The 13,419-nt window shown below is 44.1% G+C and overlaps 2 protein-coding genes across 2 annotated transcripts; both read left to right on the top strand.

The window, feature by feature from the left end:
• Positions 1–643: 643 nt before the first annotated feature.
• On the top strand, positions 644–4,441 carry LOC117763626 (DEP domain-containing protein 7-like). The gene is made up of 12 exons (XM_034588891.1): positions 644–786; positions 991–1,182; positions 1,319–1,460; positions 1,566–1,661; positions 1,866–2,056; positions 2,144–2,345; positions 2,449–2,600; positions 2,697–2,855; positions 3,155–3,297; positions 3,468–3,593; positions 3,684–3,759; positions 4,092–4,441. The coding sequence occupies exons 1-12, from the start codon at positions 654–656 to the stop codon at positions 4,301–4,303; spliced, it is 1,824 nt and encodes a 607-aa protein (XP_034444782.1). The 5' UTR covers positions 644–653; the 3' UTR covers positions 4,304–4,441.
• Positions 4,442–5,049: 608 nt separating this feature from the next.
• Positions 5,050–12,207, top strand: tcp11l1 (t-complex 11, testis-specific-like 1). Its single transcript, XM_034588668.1, has 10 exons — positions 5,050–5,346; positions 6,016–6,147; positions 7,787–7,919; positions 8,025–8,145; positions 8,318–8,538; positions 8,820–8,956; positions 9,098–9,276; positions 9,405–9,586; positions 9,692–9,864; positions 10,595–12,207. The coding sequence occupies exons 2-10, from the start codon at positions 6,024–6,026 to the stop codon at positions 10,804–10,806; spliced, it is 1,482 nt and encodes a 493-aa protein (XP_034444559.1). The 5' UTR covers positions 5,050–5,346; positions 6,016–6,023; the 3' UTR covers positions 10,807–12,207.
• Positions 12,208–13,419: the final 1,212 nt, after the last annotated feature.

The raw sequence follows: 13,419 nt of genomic DNA, 5'->3' as shown, positions 1-13,419 counted from the left end.
TATGATAAAGAATAAAAAACCTAGAAATACAATTTGAAACTAAAGGGCCTTTAGTTTGGGAACACCTGTATTATAAGACCATGGTTTTTATATATATACAGTCTGTGGTTTATGTGTCTACATAAGATGGTTAACCACTAGCAGACAGGGAAATGGAAATTAGTCAAAATAAAACTAATCAATACTCGACATTTATACATTCAATTGCTTTTTATTATCAATGTACAGAAGTTATGGCTTTAAAGTAAAATAGTACTTAATACAGGATGACAAAAAATAGTGTATTTAATGTTTTCAAACCTGTTCAGCACTTTAAACCTGCTTTATGAATAAACTTTAACTGACTTTTACTTGACATCTTTACTTTGGAGCCTCAGAGGATGAAAAGTTTGGGAATATCTGTTTCTGCTTCCATCTCCAAGTCTAAATTTTCCTTGAGCACCTGAAGGCAGCATGACTGACCATGTGTCGTTTTCATCATTCATGAATAATGTACATTTATCATGTGTTCCATCATATGTTCTCATGTGAAATCAAGTCAGCACGTGTTTGAGTCAGAACAGTTTGCACCATAAAACTCCTGTAGCCTGTGAGCTTAATGTGATTTAGTGATTGCTGCCATCTAGAGGTTCAAATTAAATACAGCACCAGACATGCACAGGAGGCCATTGTGCATAGTCACGGATCCTGCACGTGCGGTTCACCTGCATCTGCCCAACATGGCTTCAATCAAGGAGAGAGCTGCGGCCCTGAACCTCGCAGAGAAACTGTGTGTGCGGCCTCCAGGTGAGTTCATGACTCAGAGAGCTGCAGCACATCAAGGCCTGGTCGTGCAAAAGGAAACACTCAATGCTGTGTGCACCAAAGAAAACAATAGGTTGTGTTTGCACAGAGATAAAGAGTCTCACTGCTTCTCTGCACTCACACCCTGCATAAGCCTTCTTACCTTGAGAAAGTGTGTTTACCTCCATGCTCCTCTGTGTCCCTCAGGTTGTGGAGTGTCTGGTAGACCTGCCGGCCTCCAGTCCTCCTCCCTGTGGAGCGGCCTCCTCTCTCACCTCAGGTCCACTGTGACCGTGAAGCGTCGACGGGTTCACCTCAAGTCCCACAGCGACTGTTTCCTCGGCTCAGAGGCTGTAGATGTGGCGACTGGGCATTTAAAAAACATCCAGGGCTTTGAGGGTGTGTGAGTGGGGCAAGAAACTGGGTTTTACTCAGATTTAGATCAGATAATTGGTGATCTGATAGTTCAGTATGACCCAAAACCATCCTCTTCTTTTTCTTTCTCTATATCTTTTATACTTTATTTAAACTACAGGTGCAGACGTGTCTCGGGACAAAGTGGTGAGCGTGTGCCAGGCTCTGTTTGAGTGTAAGGTGTTTGAGGCGGTGGGAACCAAAGTGTTTGGGAAAGACAAGAAGCAGGATTCCTTTCAAGACAGCAAGAGTTCCCTTTACAGGTACAGACATATTTGTTTTCTTGTCACTCCCGCTGCAGAGTGATGTCCGTTCATTACATCACAGTGATTATAAAAACTTAAATACTTTTAAAATGTCAAACACAGGTTTGTAAACGTGCACATGCCTTCAGTTGATGAGCTGGACAGAGTCTTGCCGGTGAACGGGATTCAGAAACTCTTCTGCAGCCCTCCATCAGTCAGGTACGGAGTCTAAATCATGTTCTAAGTCAAGTTTAAAGTTTAAAATCAGGCAGATTAAATTTGAACACTTTACAATTTATAAATCTCTGAAAGACGTCAAACCTTTACCGACTCACATCATATAGTCTAACCTGAACCAGAGTTTTCAGGAAGCTCTGATGTCAGAGGATGTCCCCTCTGAGTCGTCTGTGTTTTGCTCCTCAGGCAGGAGGAGCAGGTGCGTCCCACCGGGTCACGTGTCCGCCCGTTAACTCCTGTCAACTTCACTAAGACGTCCACCAGAGCAAAGCATCCGGACGCTCCTGTCACCAGCAGCTTGTCAGTGGAGGCCGTGGTGGACAACCAGAGTGTGAGTCCCAGCAAACTGCAGACGGACTCCGTGTTACCTCAGTCGTGTAGGTCACATGTGTTTATTCACCATGGGAACAACCAGGTCATGGTGTTTTTATTATTCTTATTTCTTGTCTCTCTCCCCTCCTCAGTGGTAGATGAGGTGTGGCATGAGCAGACCCTCCTCAGGCTGCTGAACCTGGTTGAGCTCCCCCTCCTGGAAGGGGTGCTTCAGTGCAGCCAGACCCTGTCTCCTCCTGCTCCGTCACACCCGCTGTCCCACAGTAACCCAGACCTGATCTACAGCAGCAACCACCTGGACAGACAGATCCTCAAGGCCTTCAGGGAGACTCAGTGTGTTGGAGCTTTGAAAAACATTTTCTGTCTAAATTAAGAGCATATTTTTCTTTTTCTTTCTAATTTGCTTTTTTCTTCCTCTTTTCTTCCTCTTCATCAGGGAGGACAAGTGGCTGTGTGCAGCTCTGGACTGTCTGGACTTCCTGTCCGATCAGCCTGTGGTGGAGCTGAGCCGAGAGCTGCCTCACTGGTTCCCTCAGGACCAGGAGAGCTGTGACCAAGCACCTGCTGGTTCCATCAACCAAGATGGAGGTAACTGCTTCAGATGTGTGTCAGTGTGTGGGATCGGTCATCCCTGCTGATGATGCAGATCTTCTGTATTAATTCTGATCTGTGTGTCCACATCAGGCTACAGCAGTGATGAGCCTCGTCTCTCCCCGAGTGGTCTGGCCCAGTGTAAACTGCTGGTGTACAGGACTCTGGTGAAACACTACAGTCACACAGACCAACCTCCACTGCTGCCGCAGCACATGACTGACTTCTACACTGCCGTCACTGACCTGCTGGGTAAGAGTCTCACACTCATTGATTGATTTATTTCAACCAATAATCTATATCAATACATCAATAATTCAATTCATCACATAAGCAGGGTGCTTTTGTAGGTGTTTCCCAATTCCTCTACACAATAATTCAAATATGGTAATACCAGAGAACAGGACAAGCATTGTCACTGATGTAAAGCCTGTTTGTACCTCACATTAATGCACCTTGGCTGATCCAATCACTGCTCATGTTGCTCAGCATCAGTTTACCTATAATCAATTTTTGAATGTCCTATTTTTGTCTCTGTCTCGACTCCCCAGTGAACGCTAAGTTAGACAAAGCCCTGGAGGCTCTGCAGCTGAGCTTGAAACTGCTGCCACCTAGCTGCAGAGACGAGCTGCGCAGGCTGCTCACGTTCATGACTCTGGCCGCTGATCCACAAGCGATAAAACTGGATAAGGAGGTGAGAGCTGGTGTCTAAATCTTATTTTGGATAATGCACAATTAAAAGTCGTTGATGTGACGCAGCCTCTTGCGAAGCAGCAGGAGAAGTGAGACTTTCCACCACAGCTCTTCTGCCTCTTTTCTGTATATTTGTACGTTGACGATGAAGATGTGCCGTTGAACCCTCAGATGGAAAACAGATTAGCAGTGAAGAGGTCTTTCTCCAGAGCCATCGTCCGCAGCAAAGCTCTTTCAAAGGAGAACGAGGACCTGCTCGTGGTCTTCATGCTCAGCAACATAAAGGAAATCTTCAAGGTAAAACAGGAACACTGTCACTGCACTGACATCTTTTGTCAGGAAATCATTAGATCCTGTGCCACCAAGACATTTTTCTCTTTGCTCCAGATACCAGGAGTTCTGCACAAAGGAGTGAGTGAGAAGCTGGCCAGCCTTGTACAGGGGACGCAGCCCGATGTGACGGGTAAATGCACCAGTGTCCATCACCACAACATAAGATAAGATGATCCTTTATTGGTATTTAACGTGCACTTTGACTTTATTTTGGCACATGTGCCATCTGCTAACATGGAGGAGGAGGCGGCAAGGTTTGTGACCTGTACCGCAGCCTCCTACCAGGGGGCGATCAAGATGCTCTGGCTTCACTTTCATGTCGTCCATCTTTATGTTAAGTCAATAAATAGACAAACATGTGCAGCATAACTCCCACATGTGTCATTGCTGTGTCACTGGAAAGTTCCAGTTGAACTCACTGTTAACCCTGTGTTTTTCCTCTGTGTTGATTCTGTCCTCCAGGCTCCACGTTGTGTCAGCAGGTCTCCGGCAGGACTTACTCTGACGCCACGAAGGAGACCACCAAGCAGGAGCTGTGGGCTCTGCTGAACGGCATCAACACCAACACAAAGATCTCAGCCAAGGAGAGGAAGCGTCTCCTCGGACAGTTTTACAGAGCCCACCCGGAGATATTCAACCAGTTCTTCGGTGACTCTGCTGTGAGCATGCTCTAGATTTGTGAGGCCGGTGATAGACTCTGTCTCTAATATTATAAACTGTCAATTCCTTCAGCAGCTTTAAAAGGAGTTTTTGACTTTTACATGTTTGTTAGTTGTTGTCTAGTTAGATAAAAGCTAACTGACTTAAAAGAAATGTTTGTGACGTGTGAAGATGCATATGAGGAAAATCACCTACGGGACATGATTGCATTTGTATGTATTTGCTTCCTAAATAAATAAACAGTTGATATATTCTTGGCTCCTCCTGAAAAGTCTCATGTCTCATGTCTGTCACAAGCTTCCTCTGGGGACAGATTTCACACTATAGACGTATTTATTGGGGACAAAAGTTAAGCATTAACTAGTTATGGTTTGAGTGAGTCAAATTGTCCCGACCATGTCTCCTCCCTTAGTCCACAATGGTCCACCCACCATCCTCAAAAAAAGTATTGACTTGCTTCATAACCAGTCTGTTTTTACCTGCTATTTATTAATAAAAACTAAAACTATTAACTTCAATAAATCTATTTTTATAAAACTAAATATCAACTTGAAACAAGAATAAAATAGATTAAAACAAAATCAGCACCTTACTTTTATTTTAACTTAATTATTATTGAATTATTAAATTATTATTATAATAATTGTACTTCTTCATTGTACTCTTGACTCTGTGTTAACTTGCACGTGACAAATAAAACTATAAATAAAACTCAATATGATCCACAACAAAATAAGTTTGTGTGCGCGCGCGTGCGGGAGGGGGGCTCGACTGTGACGTCACGGTGACCACACCCAAACCCGGAAGTGTCGGCCGGTCTGCCGCAGCAGTGGAGGAACGTTCGGGATCGAACAATGGCGTCTCTCTGGTGACTGCCTGTAAACAAACGTGCGACAGCGGTGAAGTGTTCATGACGGAGCAGCGCGTCCATTAGGTTTTGTTGTTGTTGTGTCGTCGTCGTCGTCGTCGTTGTTGTTGACAGTCGGGAACGCGCAGATTTGAGCTAACGTCGCAGTGGAGCTGACGCACCTCGATCCTCGGAGCTAACGGACACAAGGTGAGTAGCGTCGCCGCGGATCAGGCCCTGGCTGCGGCTACAGTCACATGACCGCGATGCTTTGTTGTGTTTACATCTGTGGAGCTCTTCATCCTCCATCTTCATCTTCACCCTCCATCTTCACCCCTCACAGACCGGTGACATGTGATAGCATCCCTGTGTCTGTACTGTGACATGAGGTCCACAGACAGACAGATCATTTATTTAATTTATTGATCCAGTAGCAAACAAAACAGTCAAACACAAGAGCATTAGAATAGTAAAAGGTCAAAATGAGTCCAGAATAAGTTCAGTGCAGTGAAACTACTACAAAGCTTCACTGTGAAGAAGTAATATGCTAATGCAGATACTGACAATACAAATATTAGAAGTATAAGGTGATGCCAAGTGACCGAGGCAGAGTATTGAAGCCAAATATAAATACAGATTTAGAGATAAATAACTGAAGCTAAACAAAGTTGTGCATTTGACAACCTGTATGTAAAATAAAGTGAAAACAGTGCAAGAGTAAAACTTAAAATCCAAGACTAGAGATATAAAAAAATATAAAATCAAATAAAGCTAAACATAGGAACTTCCATGACCCGGATGACTGAGAATCTCCTCAGACATACATGTGTAGCTGTTACATACCATTACACAGTATTGACCAGTTGCTTCATCCCACAGACTCAAACATGCCAAAGGAGGCAGATCACCAGGATGGAGGAGGAGACGAGGAGGGGTCGAATGAGGAAAGGGCTGAGGAGACGACGAGTAAGAGAGAGCAGGAAAATATACCCTGCGGTCAAACTCCACAAGGTGAGGAACAGGCTTTAACTGACCGTACGGAAGGTAAATAAACACAGACACACCCACCATGTGCACATGAGGATAAACTAAGGATTCACACACTCAGAAATATCATATCGCCCTCTGCATCGTTCTCCTTTTTGTGTAATACTGCTAACAAACAAACAGCCGATGGAAACACAACCCACTGGGCGAAGGCAATGAGTCTTTCTTTATTCACTCATCAGGATTTCCACAGCTCTGTTGAATTCACTGAATTAGATTTTCACTTCAACATTTCTAGTCATATGTAATTTGCCCAAACTTTCACATACAGCCACATGTGAGAATATCTCCTCGAGGAGCAATTGTCAAGATGAGCAGCAACACAAACATGAACTCAGTCGAGAACACAAACAACCCTGTTTTTATTCGGTGGAGAAGAAACATGAATGTTCTAGTACAGTAAGTGAAAATAACCGTCCACTCACAAGCCTGTACCTTCAGGGGTTGGCAAATAAAATCTTCCTGCCTGCGATGCCTCTCTTAACCCTTCAACACCACAGCTCCTCTCGTCCTCATTGTACTTTAACATGTCCTGCATCGACGTCATGGACGTGTGCACAAATGAAGACAGAGTGGTGGTAATGTTGACAACAGAGGATGAAACCTTACACCTCTGTGGTGTACAGCTGCTTATCAGTCAATTATATTTTACTGTAACAGTGATAGCATAGTGTTTTTAAGCCGTGGCCATGGTTTTCAGTGCAGTCACATGGTTGTTTACCCGCACACACCACATTTAATGGGATTGAGACAGGGGGCTTCGGATGTCAGGCAAACAAACACATGCAGTTAGTGACACACCCTCAGTGTTTTGTATGAGGTCCAGATATCAGCTTCCCTAGCCTCAGTTGGGGTCATGTTTAAAGACCTGCGTGTTGGCACATTTACCTTTTAGATTAGAACAAATTAATAAAGAAACTTATCCCACAAAGACACAAACCTTTCTTTTAATTCTGAAAGTTGTCACAGAATGTTTGACATGAGATGTATAGTGCAACAACCCTTTAATTTTAAAAATGTGTGTCAATGTCCTGCTTGGCGAATGAAGACGTTACAAATGTGTGTGGGAAACTGGGACTTCTTGTTCCTGCTCATTTGTAGGAATACAGACTTTGCTTTAAGGCAGGTGGACTGAACATATCTCTCAGTGGATCCTCTGACCTGCACAACATTCCCACTAAATTCCATTGAACATTTTCTTAACCATAGAATGTAAATAGAGATGGAAGAAATGAAGGCTCCAAAAACTGCAGCCAAGGCGTCTTGATTGCCCCCTGGTGGCTCACTGCAGTACAGGTCATAAACCTTGCCTCCTCTATCTAAACATGGACCAAACTAAAAAAGACAAAGTACACGTTGAATCTATTTTTTTCAAAGATGGTTTCTGTAATTTTTCAGTGTTTTTTAATCACAGTTTTAATTAGTTATTTGATGATGTAAAGAAAAGGGGTCAAAGGTCACGATTGACAGCTGAGACTGACTCACGATTGGTCGAGAACGTGTATCGACAGGACCTGGATACCACGGCTCCGGATGACCTCCCCTGTGCAAGATGTCTGAATACAAATTCATTTTAATAAGATGGTTATTTCCTCCCTCACAGCGAGCGCTGTCAAGTTCGTCTCTGTGGAGCAGATGATGCACACGGCCAAAGGTGTCTCCAACATGACTCTGGCTCATGAAATCATGGTCAACCAGGCGTTTCAAGTCAAACCTGCAGCGCCACCTGAAGGAAGGTGAGGGTTCGATTTTTATATTGTAACTGTCGCATGAGCCCTTGTCCTCGCATGAGGTTATTTGCTCCTGGAAAAGTATCAGTGCATCCTTTGCCATCTGCACAGTTTGGAGCAGAGATTGAAGGAGGTTATGCACAAAGCATTCTGGGATACCTTGGAAGAACAGTTGAAGGAGGATCCACCGTCGTACACACACGCCATCAAACTACTCGCTGAAATCAAAGAGGTGAGGCAGGGGATTCATTTGATCCAGGAAGTAAACCGGTCCCAAATCCTCAGGGCTCAATTCACACTTCAAATATGATCCTGTAGAAATTTGTCACCGCAGCAGGATTATCTTTATGTGGACATTATTCATCCCTCCCTACATTTAGTCATCCACTCTTTCTTCTCAACAGATTCTTCTGTCTTTGTTTCTGCCGAACCACGGCCGTCTGCGCGCCCGCATCTTGGAGGTCCTGGACCTGCCCCTGATCCAGCAGCAGGCGGAGAATGGAGCTCTCGACATACGTAAACTGTCCCAGTTCGTCATCGGGATGATGGGCTCGCTGTGCGCCCCCTGCAGGGACGAGGACATCAACAAGCTGAAGGACATCACAGATATTGTGCCGCTGTTCAAGTAAGACCAGAGACAGGAGAGGCAGTAATATCAGCTCTGTGTGTTCCAGGCCGCAGTTTATTTTTCGAGTGTGCAATTTCATTCCAGTCCATTTCCGTCCAGAAGTTAGTTCTGGGGTGACGTCAGTTTAGACGATGATAAAAGACGAGGCCAGCAGGTCCCCAGTATTAATCCAGACTTAATGAGAGTAGATTAACAGTAATAATCATCAGTTGTTATGATTGTCGTGTTTATGTGTTCACAGTGTTGGTTTATTTTCTCTGTTCTCCCCCTTTTCTAAGGGCGATATTCTCAGTTCTTGACCTGATGAAGTACGACATGGCAAACTTCGCCCTGAGCAGCATCAGGCCTCATTTGATGCAACAGTCTGTTGAGTATGAGAGAGGCAAATTCCAGGAGTTTCTGGAGAAACAACCAAGTAAGGAGGCTTTGACATTATTAATCATTTATTGTATTATTTATGCTGCCAGCATTACATAATGGGCTGGAGTATACGGTTGGATGTAAAATAAAGAATTAACCTTCCTAACTAGAGATTAACATGATGGCTGTTCTCCAGATGCCTTAGACTACACTGAGAAGTGGCTGGAGGACACAGTGAAGTACCTGAGAGAGGCCAACCAGGACAGTTCCAGTGCTGCCTCCTCCAACCCTCCCTCACTCCTCCCCCTTAATGTCCACAATCAGGCCTATCTACGTCTGATGAGGTGGGACCACGCCTCAGACGCCTTCCCAGAGGTACACACCCTCGATCCCGGAGCTTATTGCTGGGTCTCGGTTAATTGTTCATCTCTTTTAAGGTGTTCTTGTTCTTTTTTATCTGCCACCATAAACTGTATTCCTCCTCCTCCTCCTCCTCTCGATAGACAGTGTTGATGGATCAGGCTCGATTCCAGGAGATGCAGCAGAAGGCTGATCAGTTAGTCCTGCTCTCCTCTGTGCTCCTCATCGTCTACACCACAACAGGGGAGGCCATCTCAGGCCTGCCGGGGCTGATGGAGACTCTTAAAACCACCGTCAACGTCATGATTACAGACATGCACAAACCGTGAGTGCAAATACTTGACTACTAAACCTTTTAACGCTGCTGGTATATGTAATGCAATGTATTAGTGTTGCCACACTTACATAACTTCTTCCTGTCTGTCCCAAGGTCTTTCAGTGCACAGGAGGCCTTAGCCACCATCGGAGAGAAGATGTGTGTTGAGCTGAGTCAGTGTCTGAGCCAACATGGCTACTCTCCTTTCACCGCTGACAGAAAGAGCATTCTGAAGGGACAGATCTCTGCCACCATCCAGCCAGACAACACAGTCCGCAAGCTGATGGGTAAAGACACTGACACCTTTTGAGACCATATCAACTCAGCTACAGAAACCCCTGGTGGCCACACTACTTTAGTTGGTGGTGGGAAACAAAGACGTACACACTCACCCCCACTCACCACTTGCTGATTGGGTCTTTTTGGTCATGACGTAGCCTTTCGCTGATTCGTGAGGCTCCTGTCACATGACCCCATTGGGGAAGAAAACAACCAGTGTAGAACTCAACATGGAGAATCAATTACAAGTGTTTCTGACCCTGTTGTCTTTGCTAACAGCTGTTGTGCAGTTAAATTATACATTTTAAGATGATACAACTGTTTATACATGCATATATAAGAGACAATGCTTTTATTTTATACAAGCAACACAACCTACAACGTGGGGTTTATGTACTGACAGAGAATTCCTCCTCCTCTCCTCTCCTCTCCTCTCCTCTCCTCTCCTCTTCCTCTCCTCTCCTCTCCTCTCCTCTCCTCTTCCTCTCCTCTTCCTCTTCCTCTCCTCTTCCTCTTCCTCTCCTCTCCTCTCCTCTCCTCTCCTCTCCTCTTCCTCTCCTCTCCTCTCCTCTCCTCTCCTCTCCTCTCCTCACCTCTCTTCTTCCCCTCACTCTCATCTTCTCCTCTCTCCTCTCCTCTCCTCACCTCTCTTCTTCCTCTCACTCTCATCCTCTCCTCTCCTCTCCTCTCCTCTCCTCTCCTCTCCTCACCTCTCCTCTCCCTCTCCTCTCCTCTCAGACTCCCGGGTTCAGACCTATCTCCTGGCTTCCCTGGAGTCCAGTCAACAGAAGACCCCTGTTCATCTCCCAGGAGGTCTGGCTCCGGTCAGCAAGGAGATGAAGGAGCTGGCTGTCCAGTTCAGTTGCCTGGTCAACTTCAACAAGCTGGTCTTCTCCCCGTTCTACCAGAAGATTCTCCAGAATATACTGACACCCAGCACGGAGACGTAAACACAGCAAAGTGGTGAACCCAGGTTTAGTTCTGCAGTTTCTCCCTCACAAGTAACCTTTCATTCTAAGAGAAAAGAGTTGACGCCTCAAACTGACGTAATGAAAAATCACTGACCACCATCCCTACTGCATTTACTCACAGTGTTGCTTATTTTATAAATCTCATGTACCTATGTGCTTTGTCAAATGGTTAGCATCCTTAGGTACGGTATGAAACATCTAAGATATATAATCAATAATAATAATAATACTAATTAAATATTAAGGCTACAAGTCCAGACCTTTATATATCAAGTGTTTCAGTAGGAAAGTCTTCACTGGTCAATAATTTCCGGAGTTAAGTGTATGTCCTCTTGCTTTTAGACCTGGAAGCTTTACAGTATGTTCATAGCCCAGGAAACCGCCTCTATCTCTGCCAATATTTAGTTACTGAGCTTTCTCAGCCTGTTGTGTTCAGACAGAAACGTGTTTATGAGAATGCGCGCACCTGTACGACAATGTCATCTACATTTGTCGAACCAGCCGCAGTTTAAAACCCCGTTGACCTTTTGAACTGCATGTTGAAAGCCTCTCTGAGGGTCTGAACATTTGCGCTGGCTCATAGGGAATTAAAAGATTTGCTGTGCAGCAGGGGCCAATACCACGCAGTGTCTAAATGTTATCATGACATTCATACAAAGCCAGGCTATAAATGAATAGAGTGGTACGTACGACGCTTTCACCTTTTTAAAATTCCTCAAACACAAATAGGAGCGTGGAGGGTGTGTGGAGTTTTTATATCCGCTGGATGTAAATGGATAAGATACTTCGAGGTAAACGTGAGGAGGGAAATCACACTTTTGTTATGAACGAGCTTGAAGTGTTACTGAGCTTTTTTAGTTTACTTCAGTCACACTCACACCTTTCACCTCTGATAGTGTTAAAGATAGTTAGGATATTAATTCTTCACATTCACGTTGCTTTGTCTGACAAGTTTCTAATGCTGAATTTTAGCTCGTGTTATTATTTATTAGTAATTATTGAGTTTTTTTTTTTACTGGTAATAACACAGTGTGACAAAGTAAAGTAATGTATTAGGATGATTTTTCCTGTTTATGTGTTTGCTTGTCTGCCAAAATGTTAACAGTGGTAAAAATGCAAAGTTCAGCAACATGCGGTAAAACAAACACAGTAAAAAAAGTCGTGTCCTGAATAACAATGACGTATATGTGTCCAGCAGCAAATAGTATTCTGTTTTATTTCAAAGCTTATGATACTCAGTATTATTGCCTGTACCTCGTGATAACACCTTTCTGTCCCCCTGACTCGCTTTGTGTTTGAGTTTTGTTTGTTTATGAAGTCACAGTGGAATTTTCGTGACCTTTCGTGAATCCCAATTAAAAAGTGAAACTGACCCAGTTCGACCCTGTGTGTGTGTGTGTGTGTCTCTGTGTGTCTGTGTGTGTGTGTGTGTGTGTCTCTCTTTTCACATTTGTAGACATGTTGACACGTCACAGTAGGAAAGTCAGACGGAGTGGGTTGTATAGCTCCAACTTGCCTGTTTGTGATATTTAAACAAAATTAATCTTTAAATAAACACAATTTCCCAAAACTCGGCCTCTAAAAATACACAAACTGAACAGACGCCCCAGCTGCTGCTGAATTTCATAAATGCAAATACTCATGTGTTTGCATTGATCAAATTCCTGAAGCCGACTGACACCGTGCAGTGAACCTGCAGTTTTTTGGCGTCTGAGACCTGAGGCACCGAAAACTCTGTGTGTGTATAATCCTGTACATGTATACGCTCAGATACTGATTTATTGGTTAGATATAAAAACTTTTACTTTAAAGAATTACGTTAGAATAAGAAGTATGTTTATTTTCTTGCTATAAGTTCTATATAGTTGATTGTATTTTCTTTTTATTTATAGTTGTTTATACAAACACTAATAAGTGAGCCTTAATCCTGCTCTCTTCCTGATATGATGCTATTTTTTAAACCAGTACAACATCATTACATTTATGTCATTATCTATTCAAATGCAATAAGCACAATCATTTTATCTGGAGCATATATTTATTTTACATCTAATATAGAAGCTTTTACAGTTTGAAGTGTGTGGATGACATTTTATTAGTGTGTTTGTTGATGTTTACTCTTCTTCCTTCTTTGAGAAACACAAACAGCTGTTTTCAAGAAGATGTATAAATAAAGTTATTACGTTTCTCTCTCTCTCTCCCTCTCTCCCTCCCTCCCTCTCTCCCTCCCTCCCTCTCTCCCTCTCTCTGTATGTCTCTCTCTATCTCTCCTCCCCTTCTCCCCCCCTCTCTCTCTCCCTCCCTCCCTCTCTCCCTCTCTCCCTCTCTCCATGTCTCTCTCTCTCTCCATGTCTCTCTCTCTTCTCCCCTTCTCTCTCTGTATGTCTCTCTCTATCTCTCTCTCTCTTCTCCCCTTCTCTCTCTGTATGTCTCTATCTCTCTCTCTCTCCTCCCCTTCTCCCCCCCCTCTCTCTCTCTCTCTCCCTCCCTCCATGTCTCTCTCTCTCTCTCTCCCTCCCTCCATGTCTCTCTCGCTCTCGCTCTCTCCCTCCATGTCTCTCTCTCTCTCTCTCCCTCCCTCCATGTCTCTCT

This window comes from Hippoglossus hippoglossus, chromosome 6 (genome assembly GCF_009819705.1).
Source record: "Hippoglossus hippoglossus isolate fHipHip1 chromosome 6, fHipHip1.pri, whole genome shotgun sequence".
NCBI lineage: Eukaryota > Metazoa > Chordata > Actinopteri > Pleuronectiformes > Pleuronectidae > Hippoglossus > Hippoglossus hippoglossus.
The sequence above is the reverse complement of the archived record's forward strand: the minus strand, read 5'-3'. Positions and strand labels throughout refer to the sequence as shown.